This window comes from Homarus americanus, unplaced genomic scaffold (genome assembly GCF_018991925.1).
Source record: "Homarus americanus isolate GMGI-L3 unplaced genomic scaffold, GMGI_Hamer_2.0 scaffold26351, whole genome shotgun sequence".
Lineage (NCBI taxonomy): Eukaryota > Metazoa > Arthropoda > Malacostraca > Decapoda > Nephropidae > Homarus > Homarus americanus.
This window is the reverse complement of record NW_024724368.1, coordinates 8,563,860-8,582,098: the sequence shown is the minus strand read 5'-3', so window position 1 is coordinate 8,582,098 and position 18,239 is coordinate 8,563,860. Positions and strand designations below refer to the sequence as shown.

At 40.5% G+C, this 18,239-nt stretch overlaps 1 protein-coding gene across 5 annotated transcripts in view; it reads right to left on the bottom strand.

The window, feature by feature from the left end:
• Positions 1-18,239, bottom strand: part of LOC121864261 (adhesion G protein-coupled receptor L1-like) — a 39,126-nt gene that overhangs the window by 12,432 nt on the left and 8,455 nt on the right. For 4 of the 5 annotated variants that reach the window (XM_042363347.1, XM_042363346.1, XM_042363344.1 and 1 more), the window contains 9 exons: positions 11,658-11,756; positions 11,429-11,491; positions 8,968-9,151; positions 5,495-5,790; positions 5,182-5,271; positions 4,807-4,905; positions 3,679-3,741; positions 1,748-1,787; positions 1,250-1,394 (listed from right to left, as the gene is read on the bottom strand). In XM_042363347.1, the coding sequence (XP_042219281.1) occupies positions 1,250-1,394; positions 1,748-1,787; positions 3,679-3,741; positions 4,807-4,905; positions 5,182-5,271; positions 5,495-5,790; positions 8,968-9,151; positions 11,429-11,491; positions 11,658-11,756 (1,079 nt within the window). Of the gene's footprint in view, positions 1-1,249; positions 1,395-1,747; positions 1,788-3,678; positions 3,742-4,806; positions 4,906-5,181; positions 5,272-5,494; positions 5,791-8,967; positions 9,152-11,428; positions 11,492-11,657; positions 11,757-13,137; positions 13,175-18,239 lie in introns of those variants that run through there. The other variant, XM_042363345.1, reaches the window with a different exon arrangement.

Genomic DNA, 18,239 nt, shown 5'->3' with positions numbered 1-18,239 from the left:
CTTAGGTGAAGTGAGGTTCATGTTCGGGAAGGTTAGTGTTAGGTAGAGTTCGGTTTAGGTTAAGTGAGGTTAGAGTTATCTTAGTTCATAGTGAGGTTTGGTTGGCATTAGGTCAGGTTTGTGTTAGGCTAGATTAACCTGAGGTTATCATTAGGTTTCATTAGATTAAGTTAGGTTTGGTTAGGTTGTGTTGGGTTAGGTTAGTGTTAAGTTAGCATTAGGTTAGGTTCTGTGTATGTGTAGGTACATATTTATTCACAACTAAAATGGCCAAAGGTGTCAGTTATGCTTTAGAGGCGTATCATATGTCCCAACAGGACAAAGAAACTGCATTAATAAAAACAATGTGAAAAGGGCCAGGGTGTGTATGTTGACAATGAACTGAAGTTCTTGGGCCATTGTGAGAAGAAGGTGAATCAAGCAACCAAGTTATTAGGTCTATAAGAAGGTCGTTCAGATAACTAGACGGTCCATCCCTCGTAACGATGTTCAAGAGTGAGGTGCTTCCCTGCCTGAAGTACTGTCACCCCATCTGGTCCCCGAGATATGCTAGGGACTGTCGATTGAATGAAAAGTCCAATGGAGGGCCACCACACTGGTGCCTGCACTTTGGCACCTCGGCTATCAAGAGAGATTAGAGTGCCTGCAACTGCCTAGCTTTATACTATAGACAGGCAAGGGGGGACTTGGTTGAGGTGTATAAACATCTCAAAAGGCACTACTCAGTCGAGTGTCCATACCTGGAGCTGGTGGATGTCCGCCATACAAGGGGTCACAACTCAAGGTTGAAGAAGCCACAAGTCCAGAAAACTGTGAGGATAAACTTTTTCAGAGTGAATATTGTGAACTCTTGAAACAACATGCCAAAGAGTGTTGTTACGGCATTGAGTGTGAGCTGTTTCAAGACCAGGCTTGACCAGCACTGGAACAGATTCAGATACATTCAGGAGCCAGTGCATGCCCAGTACTTGCCAACAGTGCGTAACAGAGATGTGTCTGACCGCCCAAGGGGATAACGACCCAATCAGTTGCAAAGAGGATAAAAGTAAAAAAAAAAGTAAAAGTTTAGCTAAGGTCAGGAATCTGCAACTGGAATCCTAGAGGAAGAACCCTTTATGTAAACTATACTTAAATGTTAACTAACCATCTTGGTACCTGTGGTTTTTTCTATCTCTTCAACAATTATATTATATGTAAATCTTAATTAACTTATAATGCTACTTTTCTTTAACAATTTCAATATATTTACCTCTGCTATTGTTTGTCTCTTCTCAACGCTCCCAGCTGCTTCGAAATCATTCACAAACTCGCTCTCTAAATCATCCAGTTCCTCAGTAATATTAACCAATTTACTCTTGTCTTTCAGCTTCAAAGGCACCTGTTCCACACACCTCCTGTAAGACACATGAAAATTGTACCGGTATGATACATGTGACAGCTGTATGAAATCTAGCAGTTGTATGATACGTATAGCAGTTGTAACAGAATACTCTAAGTTTTCTAGAATTAGAAAAAAAATCACAAAACTGTAATTACACACAACAAAAATAATCCTATAAAAATCTGTATACTGTAGCTAAAAATTATAAAATAAATTGAGATCTCTTAAAAAAAATACCCTATAAAATTCTCTAAACAGTGCTGTAGTTATTATTTTTTATAATAATTTCACAACACTGGAACTCCCCCCAAATTATATACAGTATACAATACAGTACAGTATCTATAAATTCTTTAATATACGTACAATCTTTCCTCTGGTGGGCAATACTGACACCAAGATTGATCTGTAAGACATCAAGAATATTGTCAAAAGTCTTTAAAAGTATGAGCTTATTAATTATTATTTCACTATCTCAAAATACATCAATAATAGGTTAGGTTCAGTTAGGTTAGGGTTAGGTTTAGTTAGGTTTAAGTTAGGTAAGGCTAAGTTAGGTTTAAGTTAGGTAAGGCTAAGTTAGGTTTAGTTAGGTAAGGTTAAGTTAGGTAAGGTTTGGTTAGGCAAGATTAATTTTAATTAGCTTAGGTTAAGTTAGGTTAGGCTAGGTTTGGAACCAGCCAGGGTCAAAAGTCCAGCATTGTGCCACACATGTCACATCAAGACTTATAGATGTCACATATCTGGGCATACTATCATGTTATAAACCAAGTGTCATAGACCATTTCAATCTGTCACATCACGAACCTGCAGTGTAACAGACTAATGGGACAGTCCTCTGTTATATCAAGGATATGAACTTGACACACCTGGGACTTGTCAGAGAACCTGTCCTACTGTCATGTCAATAACCTAACGCAAAATTAATACATAACCAAACCTAATGCTAACCTAACATATTGAAATTGAAGCCTAATACAGTACTCCCTCTTTATCGACGGATTTTTTATCGACGGTTTCGATTATCGACGGATTATTTAGACGGATTTTTATTTTGGCTTTATTTGAACTCTGCCAAAAAACACCACCTCCATCATCCAGCCAATGGACCAGGGAGTCATTGTCGTGTTTAAGGCTAAATATGCAGAGAAGACTTTCAGCATGATTCGTGAGTGCCTTGATAAGGATGCTGATGTGACACCCAGAGAAATGTGTTAGAAATTTGATATTGCACAGTGCATAAACTTCATCGCTGAAAGCCACAATGAACTGTCGCAGAACTGTGTCCGATCATGTTGGAAAAAATTGTGGCCTGAAATTGTCCCAACATTCACAGGGTTCCCAACAGCCGAGCCTCAGTTACGCAACATAATAACTATGGCAAATGAAGTTGGAGGTGAAGGGTTCTCTGACTTAACAGCGGCAGAGGTGCAAGAAGAGTTATTGGGAAATGTTGGGGATCCATTTACAAGTGATGAACTAGAACAATTAGTGGAGCTGCAGGATGAAACAGAAGATGAAGTGAGTGATGATGAAAATAAGAACTTAACTTTAGATAATCTTGGTGAAGTAATAAGAATGAGTAAGGCCCTCTCTGCTCGTCTCTATGACATTGATCCCTCCCTTGATAGGTCCCTTAAAGCAAAGAGAGCTATTGAAAATGTTATGTTGCCATATATAGAACTGCAGAGGGAAATGAGAAGCAAGAAAGCACAGACCACCATCACCAACTTCTTCAGTCGCCGAGTGCCTGCCATCGCCGAACCTGCCGGCATCCTGCAACAGGAGGCAGAAGCTGCCGACACCTCACAACAACAAGACGTAGAAGCTGCCGGCACCTCACAACAACAAGACGCAGTACCTGCCCACACCCCTCAAGAAGATGCAGACCTTGACTCATCATACTCATCTGACTGGTCAGGCTTTTAATAAGCCTCAATCATCACACTTGTATATACTGTACACTGTATTGTTTACTGTAAGGACCGATGTTCACTTCAATAAATGAAATCGTAAGTTTGCTAGTATTTTTGTCCACTTATTATATTATTATTTATACACTATTATTTAAGGTTATGTGTAAAGGAAACGCATTAATGCTTAAAGGTACATTTATTCAACATATGCTAATAATAGTTAGAAAAATTACGTAACCATCACGGTATCGACGGTTTCTTTATCGACGGCCGTCTACAGAACGTAACCCCCGTCGATAAAGAGGGAGTACTGTACAGTATAACCTATCCAAATGCTAACTTAACCTAATCTGTACAAGCAACCATATGATCAAGACTTACCTTCAAGTATATCTGTCAAGTTTGTGTATTCTTCATTTTGAGCAATTGTTGTGGCATTCATTCCTGAGGAAGACACTGAAGGTTAGGAACTGACTGTGGGTACCACTTCAGGTAAGAGTAAATTGGGAGACCTATTAGGTTACATCAATCATCTGAAGATAAGGCATCTCAGCTTATTTAACCCTGACCTATCCTAACATTAACTTAGCTCCCATAGATAGCACTAGGGTGGTTAAACTTCAGGTGAAATGAACTGGGATGCCTAATCTTTAGGTGATCTGGTTACACCAAACAGGTATTCTTATTAAATAAGTACCTGTATATGTATATTTCAATTGTTTGTGAATGCATTCGTAGGTCAAGTGGGGATGTGTGTACAGATGTTAAGGTAAGAACACAAAGAAATCAGGTTACCTGCTAGCTAGTTACCAGTGTCGACCGCCACTGTTAAGTCATGAATGTGACCATGCTATCAAGCACGGCCGTACACAGTAGAAGCATGTCGAAGCCCGACGGCACTGGTTGCCCGCGCTGACAAGTTTACCGGAATGAACAAAACATTCTTTTCTCACTTGCCCGTGCAGTTGGACGTGTTGAGTCAGTGCTAGTTGTGTGAGGTGTTTATATTAATATCTTGTCATGGTGGAAGTAGAGGTTTTGACTGCCTGTGTATTGTATTGAAAAAACCTATTTGGGTCCCCTTTTAGCTCACTAAAAAGATGGTGATATTCACCGCAATTTTCTCGACTGCGATTGATTTCATGTATTCCAGTACTTTTTCTCCTGATTTTTGCATAAGCACTATCGAGCAGAAGAAAATCTTCATCAAATGACAAGCTAGACATCTTTACAGTACAACAGCTCAACCACAACTCGCATATAAACCTGCATCCTCTGTGTCCGCCTACCAGTGGTGACTGCTGGTGCTGGAAACCGGTAAGCGGGTAACCTGCTTTCTTTGTGGTCTCACCCTTAGTTAAGAGACCAGCCCCCTGGCAAATGGTAAAAGTATGGTTTGGTGTTGTTTGGCATTGCATGGTGTGGTGTTGTATGGTTTGGCATAGTATGGGATGGTGTGGTGTGGTGTGATGTGTGGCATATGGTTGTAGGCAAAGAGGCAGAACTAACCTGTGGTGACACTGAGAGAACGGTCCGGGCAGCGTGTGAGGAGAAGGTTCACTAAGGCAATCTGGTTCAGCTTTACTGCCAGCACGAGAGGAGTCATACCTGTAGTGACAACAATTATAGTACTGTACTCAGAAAACAACCCAATTCTCCTCTACTACCAACACCACATTACCAGCAATAGCCTGTACTGTACTTCTCATTATTTGAAAGTCTGTACCAACAGGAAGGAGTTTGAGAAAGGGGTTAAGGGGAAGTGATGTGTGAACAAGACAGAATTGGGTCTAATGCTATATATGTAACATCAAAAGATGAAGATCTAAAAAAGTTAAACAAAACTTAAAAGTATGAGGAGTGTCAAGCTGTGGGGTACTGTACCCTTGATGATGTTGTTGATGTTAACCCCCTCCTCCAGGAGATCTCTGACAGCGGATATGTTGTTAGTCTCGATGGCTTCAAAAAGTTTATCTATTTAGAAAGAGAGATACAGTACATTGAAAATTATATAAGGTTATATGTATATTTATTGGAATAGTCGTGTTATGTTTGAATTAATTAATTAACTTGTCAAGGCTAGTTTCAACCATATAAAAATGCTTCTCTTTATTTACATAGAAAGTACACAAGAAACACAGATGCTTTAAATATTACAAGTTTTAATTCTAGTTTTCCAAAGAAAAATAGCACTTGCCTAGACGGTAGTGTTTGTCTTTGCAATCATTCCAGGGCCCAGAACATTGTTTTGCTACGTCATAGCAAAGTTGTCTGCAGTTGTTGACCCTGGTGGCGTGTTGTTTTAACTCGTAGCACCTCATGCATGTTTCAATTAAAATTAAATTAGTGATACACTTGGATTCCTTAATGCACACCAATAACTGATTATCAGGACTTAAGGTAACAGCCAATCCATCATCACGACTTAAAGAGGTTTCAGTTGTATGGCTATAGGTGGATTCAGTTACAGAAACATTCTTCTTTTCACAGCCACTGTAGATTTAAAGTCAAAATAGCATTAGAGATCTGCAACATAGACAGCATTACCTAGGTACAGTTGTGAAGAATAAAAATAGGCAGGGAGGGAGTATAAGTTGTGTCTGCCTTATAATTAAAAAAAAATCAATTTGTGGTAATGAAATAAAATCTCAAGACTTTTAATTGCCATATTGTCAAGTCTCCACCTACCCCTATCTTCCCAAGCACCACTTCCCTGTCTCCAGAATTCTTTTAGATAACATTAGTAGTTACTCGTGTTAATGAGGTGAAGTGAGTGCAGTCGACAACATTACCCGAAACTGTTTTTTTTTTTTTACGGGGATTAGCCCACTCGGGCACAGGTCACTGACCAACAACGGGGCCTGGGGGGGCAAAAATGTAATAATAAAAATAGTACCGGTGGTAGTAATAGTAGTAGTAAATAAAATTTTTAATTAAATAATAAAAATATAATAATGATAATACAGTAATAATAATAATAATAATAATAATAATAATAATAAAGAACCATAAATCCAAATAATAAAAAAAGATCAATAGTGAGAAACAATATACAGTATGTATGTTGTGTTGTCAATAGTAAGAGAAACAATTGAGACCCTGCAATTGTGTGTAAATGAGGCAGAAAGTCAGATCAGCAACCTGGGACTTGGTCACAATTTTTGTGAAGCCATATGGCAGCAGGGTCTACCATTAAACAACACATTATGTTTCCAATATCTTCCCAGGCGGTAGTACCTCCCTGTTTGGTAGCTGCCTACTACCTGCTGTAATTAACAGATACTCCCTCTAGCTAATAATGTAGGTAAGCTAATATGTTTTGGGGGTATAAGGTGAAGTGAACCAACCTACCTGAGTTCCCACTTCTTCCCTCCAGGTATATAGGACAAAGGTCAAGGACAAAGTTGGGCCTTTAAAGTCATGGAGGGGAAAAGTGATAAATGGCAGTGAAGAAATAAGCAAAGCATTGAACAGCTACTTCTTATCAGTTTTCACGGAAGAAATTTGCGATGAAATTCCAGAGGTGGAACTGATATTTAAGGGAAAGGAAGAAGAGAAATTAAAGAATATCACTATCAGAAAAGAGGATGTTCTTAAGAAGATAAATAAACTAAAGAAAACAAAATCCCCAGGGCCGGATGAAATTTTCCCTCGAGTCTTGAAAGAGTGTAGGGAACAGATTAGCGGACCCCTCGTAAACTTATTTACAAAATCATTAGACACTGGAGTTGTGCCAGACTTGTGGAAACAGGCAGCATCAGCGTCAAATTACCGGCCGATCAGTTTGACGTCAGTAGTGGGGAAATTTCTTGAATCAATTATAGCAGATAGCATCCGATCGCATCTAGAGAAAAGCAAATTAATCTACGACTCTCAACATGGGTTTACAAAGGGAAAATCTTGTCTCACAAATCTGCTAACGTTTTTTTAGGAAAGTCTTCGAAGTAGTAGATAATGACGAAAATTACGATGTTATTTACTTAGACTTTAGCAAAGCATTTGACAGAGTACCGCATCAGAGGCTTCTGAGAAAAATTAAGGCTCATGGTATAAAGGGGAAAGTTTTAAATTGGATAAAATCATGGCTCACCGATAGAACGCAGAGGGTCAGCGTAGATGGTGTTAAATCTGAGTGGGGCCGTGTAACCAGTGGGGTTCCCCAGGAGTCAGTACTAGGCCCACTCTTGTTCATAATCTACATAAACGATCTAGATACTGGGATCAGCAGTGACATAAGCAAGTTTGCGGATGACACCAAAATAGGGCGGCAAATTAATTCAGGGCAGGATGCAAATGCATTACAGGAGGATCTAAATAAACTGCAGGGGTGGTCTGAAAAATGGCAAATGAAATTCAACACCAGCAAGTGTAGCGTACTTAATATTGGAAGAACAAATACTTATAATGTATACAGCCTTAACAACATCAACCTAGAGAAGTCGACTTGTGAAAGAGACCTAGGGGTACTTGTAAGCCCGGACCTACGGCCTAGAAAACAGTGCATTAATGTTCGAAATAAGGCAAACAGAGTATTGGGTTTTATATCTAGAAGTGTAAGTAACAAGAGTGCAGAGGTCTTATTGCAACTATATCTTGCGCTAGTCAGGCCGCACCTCGATTATGCGGTTCAGTTCTGGTGCCCCTATTATAGAATGGATATAAATTCACTAGAGTCGGTGCAGCGAAGAATGACAAAAATGATTCCGGGACTTAGAAACCTTCCATATCAGGATAGGTTAAAGAAACTTAACTTGCATTCCCTTGAAAGACGAAGAGTGCGGGGAGATATGATAGAAGTATTTAAGTGGGTGAAAGGAATCACTAAAGGGAATATAGATAAAGTTCTTATAATATCCGAGCAGGATAGGACTCGGAGCAACGAATTCAAGTTGGATAAGTTTAGGTTTAGGAGGGAGATAGGAAGAAACTGGTTCACAAATAGGGTGGTGGACGAGTGGAACAAGCTTAGCAACTTTGTAGTAAGTGCGGGAACTCTGGAAAGTTTCAAAAGGAGGCTAGATAGATTCATGGATGATAGAGAGTGGTAGTAACTCTCGACAGGAGCTGCCATGCACAGGCCAACCGGCCTATTGCAGACTCCTTATTTTCTTATGTTCTTATGTTTACCTAACCCAATCAAACCTAACATTGTCTAACCTTACCCAACCTAACATAGCCTAACCTAACACAGTCTAATGTAATCAGTAAACCTAACCTAATTGAACATAACCTAATACAACCTAGTTTAACATACTCTAACAGTCTAATCTAACCCAACCTAACTTAACACCACCTAATCTCTAACCAAATCTAAAACCTAACCTAACTCAACATAACCTAATCCCCATCCAAATCTAACCTAACACAGCCTAGCCTAAACCACCCTAACCTAACCAAGCCTAACATAAACAACCCTTGTACGACTAAGTTGTGGGGTAGGCTAGTTTTGTACCTGCATTATAAATTCTTATTAGTAATGAAATCATTTAACAATATCATACACTAGAAATATATTAAATAATGATTGTTTTCTAAGTACATACAGTACCACCATTTTTTTTTTTTTCATGGTTATATAAAATAATACATGTACACTCAGTTGATATACTACAACAATAATAATATGATGTCATGTGAAATTTAGTCTACATCCACCTGACAATGCCTCACCTGACCAATACCCAGTTACCACCCCTGGTACAGACCCAGGTGGAGCTGCTGCTGTCTTTAAGTGAACAGTTTATCTTCACTTCTTCACCAAGTTTTCCAAGCTTTAAGTAGGCTGTGTCAATGTATCCTTCTGGGTCCAAGAACTCCTCTGATGCACTTTGGCAATGACATTGAGAGTAGACATCTGGAAATGTGGTAATCACTATACAGTACAGTATAGCAGAATGAATGTGAAAGACAATCATGGTCTACTGCTTATATCGGGACAAAGCTTTTAAGGTTTGGTTAGTCCTTTAGTTCACATGTCCCATTTTTGCCTCGTCTCATAATGACCTGTATCCCTGGTTACATGACAAACACCCCCTACCTTACTGGAAATAAGCATCATATGGCTTTGTTGGCAATCCTTGGTCAATCGAATTAGTTTACCATTCTTCTTATACCTGCACTTTCTATGAATACTGTATACTAGAACTTTCTATGTATACTGTATAACTACACTTTCTATGTATATACTGTATGTCTGCACTTTCTATGTATACTGTATACCTATATACATTGGCTATATACAGTACTGTACTTGCTGAATCAATGTAAATTTTTATGATGATTTTACTGAATAATAAATATCTATCTATATATCCCAGGGTGGGAAAGTTTAGCAGCTCCACAGTGATGAGAGTTAGCCTAACCTAAATCTTAACCTAACTAATCCTAACCTTAACCTAATCAAAGCTAACCTTAACTTATCCCTGAACCTAACATTATTTTGACAATTTAAAAGATGTGTCTCTATGTTGCTATCTAGTGATCATTCCTAGCCAAACTTGTGACTTTTTCTGTAACTTCTTTTCTGGACACCAACAGACACAGTAATGCCACAGAACAAGGTAATTGGCACTGTCCACATAATAGGTATTCAAACAAACATTTAGGTCCTGTTCAACATTATCATATGTTAGGCTTCCATAGCACTTGCCCCTGTTTATTTCAATGTTTGTGTTGTGAGTTTAAAGTGTTGTATTGTCTATGTTCATATTGTGGTACAGATGGGCAAGCGGTGACCTAATTAAGGTTTAAAAACATCTCAAAGGGCACTACTCAGTTGAGTGTTCATACCTGGAGCTGGCGGACACCCGTCAGTGCCGGATTAACCATGAGGCATTTGAGGCACTGGCCTCAGGCCCCCGACTCTAAGGGGCCCCCAAATCCAAACATTCTCGAAGTTGAAGCGTAGAAGCGTATAAAACATGAACTTCGTTCAACGATGTCCTAGCAACATCTCAATTTTCTGTCTCTTATGAACATTAAATGTGTTATTTTGCAGAAGCTTAATATTGATGAAATCATTGATAAATTTGGGTATATTTTGTTCTTTTTATTTATATATACCTTGAGGGAAGGGGCCCCAAGTTGATCTGTGCCTCAGGCCCCTATTAAGCTTAATCCGGCCCTGACGCTCGTCCCATAAGGGGTCACAGCTCAAGGTTGAAAAAGCCACAAGTCCAGAAAACTGTGAGGGCAAACTTTTTCGGAATGAGAGTTGTGAACTCTTGGGACAGCCTGCCAGAGAATGTTGTGACCAGACTTGACCAACACTGGAGCAGGTTCAGATACATTCAGGAGCTAGTGCATTCCCATTACTTGCCAACAGTGCATAATAGAGATGTGACCGACAGACGCCCCCAAGTTTGCGAATGAGCCGATCAGTGGCGAAGACGATAAAAGTAAAAGTAATAAAAATTCCCGAAATGACCATAAGGAACCTTGCAATAGTAGACAGACTAAGGATGCTAGCTAAGCATTGCACAGAGTGCCACATCTCACAAAATGCACCAACCACTTTATCAGGTGTAAGTGTAGGGAACTGTATATCTTATTTCACTAGAGGAAAAAATACAGGTGGACCTCAACATTCACAAGAGGTAAAATTCCTGGAAAGGGAAAGTGACATGAATGTCAACACTGCATATGTTAATACTTAAACCTTATGAGGACAACAGGGATCTTAGTAGCCACATAAAGGTGTTTTCAACAGAATCATATTTTGTTTATCGCATTTTCAAAGAGCGCTCAAATGTTTTGTGAATATTTGGAGTGAATGTAGCTCAATAATATTAAACTAGTAGGTGTCACTTAGAAAATATGTACGGTACTGTAGTTCAGGACATGTGTTTCAAGCACTATACAGCATTAATAAATATTATACAGTATCACCTTGATGATTAAGCACCCAACACTACCTAGGGGGGGTGAGAGGTTAGATTACGTTTGGCTTAGACTAGGAATAGGTTAGATTAGGGTTAGATTAGGTTTTGGTTAAATTAGGTTTATGTTAGATTAAGATTAGGTTTAGGTTAGAATAGGTTTGGGTTAGATTACTGTTAGGGTGCTTAACCTTGAAGATATACTAGTGGGAGGGCTAATCTTCACATCACACGTACTGTATAACCATACCCACCTTGAAATTTTGCCTTTAGATAAGCGTATTCAGGCTTTTGAACCAATGTAGAGGCACTTCTTCCTGTGGATGTAAAGTAATAGATGGAGAATTGTCATGAAAATAAACACTATCAAATAAAACTAATACTTAATTATTTTTTCTTTATGAAAACTGATAATTTTTTATGTGAATTCTTTTCTTTTTTAATGGACACTTATTGAACGTGCAAGCAGACAGACAACCTTACCTAGTTTGTCAGTTTTTTCAGGGTCAGCACAATTTTTAAGCAACAAATCCACAATCTTATCACGTCCCAGGACAATGGCCTCCACAAGTAGCAGCTTTCCTGCAATCACAATACAGTATAATACTACAATACAGCCCAACACAGTGTTTAGCTTCAGCTAGTGTAGGTCATATAAGAAGGCTGTTAAGATATCTAGATAGTCCGTCCCACATAACGACCCTCAAGAGTGAGGTGCTTCCCCGTCTGGTCCCCAACACATGCTAGAGACTATCAGTTGATTGAAAATGTACAAGGGGGGGACAACAAACTGGTGCCTGCACAATGGCATCTCAGTTACCCAGAGAAATCAGAATGCCTGCAACTACTTAGCTTATACGTACCGTACTACATACAGTACAGGCATGGAGTGACATTAATTGAAGTTTATAATATCTCAGAGGACACTATTCAGTAGAGTGTCCAAACCTGGAGTTGGCAAATGCCTGCCCCAAAAAGGGTCACAGCTCAAAGTTGAAGAAGCCACAAGTTCAGAAAACTGTGAGGGCAAACTTTTTCAGTGATTATTGTGAACTCTTGAAGCAATCTGCCAGAGTGTTGTGATGGCACCAAGTGTGAACTCTTTCAAGACCAGACTTGACTAACACTGGAGTAAGTTCAGATACATTCAGGAGCCAGTGCATGCCCAAGGACGTGACCGACCGCCCAAGCTTCTAACAAACCGATCAGTGTCGAAGAGAATAAAGGTAAAAAAGAAAGTAAAAGTATGACAGGTATAATGAAGCTAACATACAGGTAAAATAACACACTAAACACAAGTAAACTAACACTAATCAAAGGTAAACTAACACACTGAACACAGGTAATCTAACACACTAAACACAGCTAAACTAACGCAATAATCAAAAGTACACTAACACAATAATCAAAGGCAAAACAAACACATTAAAAACAAGTAAACTAACACACGAAACACAGGTAAACTAACACACTAAACACAAGTAAACTAACACACTAAACACAAGTAAACTAACACACTAAACACAAGTAAACTAACACACTAAACACAAGTAAACTAACACACAGTAAACTAACACACGAAACACAGGTAAACTAACACACTAAACACAAGTAAACTAACACACTAAACACAAGTAAACTAACACACTAATCAAAGGTAAACTAACACACTAAACATATGTAAACTAACACACTAATCACAGGTAAACTAACACACTAATCACAGGTAAATTAGCACACTAGACACAAGTAAACACACTAAACACAAGTAAACTAACACACTAATCACAGGTAAACTAGCAGTAGCACACTAGACACAAGTAAACTAACACACTAAACACAGGTATACTAACAGTCTGCACTTCACAACAACAACCATGAGTTTGATATGTGATTACTGCAGGGAGACGTCGGATATGGAGGATACAGGCCTAACTAATGCAACGTTTAGGAAGTTACTAACTGCCGTAAAGCATGATGGCTGTTGCTGGTATTGCTCTGGCTGCATAGTCAAGGTGAATGAAGCGATTGCAATCCATAAGGGAACGAGTTCTCTAGGGACGAAAATAGATGAAGCAGGAGCCCTGCTGGTTGACAAACTGGAGCAAGTTGGGAAAGAGATCCTTGCTAAGACTGAGGAAGTAGCTAATAGAATGGAGGTGGTTGCTAAGAGGAGTTATGCTGACGTATTAGGAGGGCCACGGGGGGGGGGGCGGAGAGTAATGCAGAATCAGTACAGGTTCTACAGCAGATTGGGACTTTGAAAAAGTGTGTCGAAGAAATGAAAATTAACGGACCTACTGTTAGGGGAGAGGAGGAACACCAGGAACGGCTCCAGCGCAGGAACAATGTAATAGTTTTTGGAGTCACCGAGAGCCAGGCGGAGGGAACTGTGAGTAAGGAAACACACGACAAGGTGCTGTTTCAAAATATTTGCACAGAGGTTCTGAAGATTCCAGCAACCCCTCAGGATGTGAGGAGGCTGGGACAAAAGCAGGGGGCTAAGCCTCGCCCCCTCAGGATCACACTAGGGAGTGAGGAGGAGAAATGGCAAGTTATTCGGCAGGCAAAAAACTTAGCAAGGAGCGAGGCATTTCGGGATGTATTTATTCACCCAGACCGCACGGTAATGCAGAGGGAACAGCACAAGAAGCTCCTGCAGGACTTGAAGCAGAAGAGGGAGGAGTCGAGGAGGAACGGGGACAGGTGCACATGGGTTATACTCAGGGGGAGGGTAGTGGAAACAAGTGTGCCGACACAGGGCCAGGGGGCAGCAGTGCACCCTCCACCCACTCAACCCCCCACCCGGGAGGCGGCACCAGCTCAGCCTACCGGACAGGAGGGAACGAGCGCCGTGTAAACAATGACATTTTTAACCACACCCTGCAAAATACAGTGTACTTAGCAAATGCTGCAGCTTCTGAGAATGTGGGTGGAGCGGGTTTATTACTAAGAGCAGAGACGTTACCGAGAACAAATTCTGGCTTGAATGTCATGTACACTAATACTGACACGTTCCTTGATAAGAGAGAGGAGTTTGAAACACTACTAAGAGTACACCAACCAGATATTGTAGGAGTTGTAGAACTGTTGTACAAGAACAGGAGAATCGACCCAGAGGAATGTGAGTTCAGTATTGCTGGATATGACTCATTTACGAACCTAACTCAAGAATCCTGCAGGAGGGGTGTGGTTATCTACGCTAGGCAAGACCTTAGAGCCAGCCAGGCGAGGGTACAGGGAGAGGATGTTTTTGAAGAGTCCAAGTGGTGTAAAATTAAATTAAAGGGAGGGGACTTACTTATCGTCGGGTGTATCTACAGATCCCCAAACTGTGGCCCACTAAATCAAAGGAACTTAAGAACCTTAATAAACAATGCGGCGATGCTCAACCCCAGCCACCTCCTTATCATGGGGGACTTTAACTATGGCGACATCGACTGGAGAAACGAGTCCACCCCGAATGACTTGAATAATCCTGCTACTCTTTTTGTAGAAACTCTGAGAGATAATTTTCTGTTCCAACATGTGAGAGACCCGACACATTACAGAGGGGAGCAAACACCCAAGCCACTTGACCTCATCATAACAAACGAGGAGGGTATGGTGGCCAAACTGGAACACCTTGCCCCAGTTGGCACCAGTCACCATACAGTGTTGTCATTCAGATTTAACTGTTACCTAGTTCAAGATAAGGCCAGGCCAAGGTGCAAATATTACAAGGGAAATTACAATGGGATGAGGGAAGAGATGAGGGGTATCAACTGGCCTGACTTATTAAGGTACAAGAACGCAGACACTACGCTGAATATCATAACTAGTAAAATGACCCATTTGATCGATAAATATATACCCAAGACCAAACCCAGTGCTTCTAGGAATACGAGGGGATCCCTACACATGAACCATGCGGCGGTCGACAAAATTAAGAAGAAAACCCAGAAATTCAAGACGTGGGTTGGGTCAAACGATGAGCAAGACAGGAGGATGTATGCAAGAGCCAGAAACCAAGCAAAGATAGAGTGTAGGAGGGCTGAAAAGGAGTTCCAGAGGCTGGTTGCACGCGAGGTCAAGTCAAACCCAAAGGCGTTTTACCGCTATGCAAAGTCGAAATTGAAAACGCGAGTAGGAGTATCAGACCTGAGGCTTGAAGATGGTAGTTACGCAGATTCTGACCAGGATAAAGCTGAGGCATTGAACAGCTTCTTTTCCTCAGTGTTCACAAGAGAGGATGCAACTAACCTTCCTGCGTTTGAGGACAGACGGTTCGACACAGCACTGACCCACATTGTGTTCACAGAAGAGGGTATTAGAAATAAACTGTCCAGGCTAAAGGTCCATAAGAGTCCCGGACCTGACATGGTGCATCCTAGAGTGCTAAGAGAGTTGTGCAACGAGCTTGCAGAGCCCCTCAAGATTCTGTTTTGTAAATGCCTGGATGAACAAATGGTCCCCAGTGCATGGAAAGTGGCTTATGTGAGTCCTATCTTCAAGAAGGGCGATAGTCACTCCACGAACAACTATAGACCGGTGAGCCTGACCAGCATAATATGTAAAGTACTTGAGAGTATTATCAGAGATGCCGCGATGGAACATCTACTACGAAACAACCTTGTAAAAGATTGCCAACACAGTTTTATGCCGGGGCGCTCTTGCTTAACACAATTGCTCAAGGTATTGGATATTTGGACCCATATTCTAGAACGGGGTGGTAATATCGACAATATTTACCTAGATTTTGCCAAGGCTTTCGACAGTGTACCCCACGAAAGGCTGAAAATCAAACTGGAAGGGTACGGAATTCGGGGAAATGTCCTAGCGTGGATAGAAGACTTTCTACATGACCGCAAACAGTGTGTGGTGATTAATGGCACGAAATCGTCATCTGTACCTGAAACAAGTGGGGTACCGCAGGGTAGTGTATTGGGCCCGCTGTTGATTGTTTGTTTCATAAATGACATGCCTGACGTTGTACACTCCTCCATACAAATGTTTGCCGATGATGGCAAGTTATTTCGGGAAATTAAGAACCAAGCGGACTGTGAAGAGCTGCAGAAGGACCTCTGTGGGCTCCAGGAATGGTCGAAGAAATGGCTGCTGAGATTCAATGTCACGAAGTGTAAGAGGATGCACCTGGGGCGTACCAACGGTAAGGAGGCGTATCATATGTCCCAACGGGATGAAGAAAATGCACTAGTTGAGACTGTGTGTGAGAAGGACCTAGGTGTGTATGTTGACAATGAGCTGAAGTTCTCGGGCCATTGTGAGAAGAAGGTAAATCAGGCAAATAAATTATTGGGTCTTATAAGAAGGTCGTTCAGATATCCAGACGGTCCGTCCCTCGTGACGATCTTCAGGAGTGAAGTGCTTCCCCATCTGGAGTACTGTCACCCCATCTGGTTCCCGAGATATGCTAGGGACTGTCAGTTGGTTGAAAATGTTCAAAGGAGGGCCACCAAACTGGTGCCTGCACTTCGGCACCTCAGCTACCCTGAGAGATTGGAGCGCCTGAACTTGCCTAGCTTATACTACAGACGGGCAAGGGGGGACCTAGTTGAGGTGTATAAGCATCTCAGGGGGCACTACTCAGTTGAGTGTCCTTACTTGGAGCTGGCGGACGCTCGCCCCACAAGGGGTCACAGCTCAAGATTGAAGAAGCCGCAAGTCCAGAAAACCGTGAGGGCAAACTTTTTCGGAGTGAGGGTTGTAAACTCTTGGAACAATCTACCAGAGAGTGTTGTGACGGCACCGAGTGTGAGCTCTTTCAAGAGAAGACTTGACCAACACTGGAGCGGGTTCAGGTACATTCAGGAGCCGGTGCATGCCCAGTATTTGCCAACAGTGCGTGACAGAGACGTGACCGATCGCCCGGGCGGCTAGCGAGCCGATCTTTTGGTGAAGAATATAAATGAAAAGAGACGTGACCGATCGCCCAAGCGGCTAACAAGCCGATCAGTGGCGAAGAGGATAAAAGTAAAAAAAGTAAAGTAACACTAGCCAGGTAAACTAGCATACTAAACACAAGTAAACTAACGCACTAAACACAAGTAAACTAACACACGAAACAAGTAAATTAACACAAAACATAAGTAATTTAATACACTAAACTTAAGTAAACTAACACTAAATACAGGTAAACTAACATACTAAACATAAACTAACACTAAACTTAACACAGGTAAACTAACAAATTAAACACAAGTAAACTAACACTAAACAAAGGTAAACTAACACATTAAACACAATTAAACTAACACTAAACACAAGTAAACTTCCACTAAACACAAGTAAACTAACACACTAGACACAAGAGAGTATACCCATTTCGTCACCATTGTTTTTAACCTGTTTCAACACCACTGCTTTTCCCGCTTCGTCACCGCGTTCATTCCCATCAATATATACTGTACAGTACAGTACATGAAAATAACTGTTTGGGATAGAAAATATAAAAAAACACTTAAGACAATTAATTAAAGACGAAAATATAAAATAATAACATTGTTAACACGCCTGCAATCAGTTCACTAAAACAATAATTATTATATACACGAACATAACTGTTGCTTAGGATAGAAAAAAAAAATACTAAGACAATATGTGAGACTAAAATAAAATATAAATAAAAAATAAAAACATTGTTAATACGCCTGCAATCATCTCACTTAAATGTGTGAACTTTTACTTTTTTACTTTTATCCTCTTCATCACTGATCGGCTCGTTAGCCGCTTGGGCGATCGGTCACGTCTCTGTTACGCACTGTTGGCAAGTACTGGGCATGCTTTGTGGCCCGGTAATATTTAACAATGTTTAATCGAAACACCTCATTTACAAAATTATATTACGAAATTATGCCTCGACATAACAGTACATTGGATCATGCAAGCATCTCACTAAGACAATTTATTAAAGACGAAAATAAGAAAATAATAACGATATTACTCATACAAGCATCTCACTTAAACAATTTATTAAAGACTAAAACGAAAAAAAATACAAAAACATTGTTAATACGCCTGCAATCATTTCACTCAAACAATATGTGAGACTAAAATTTACTCATG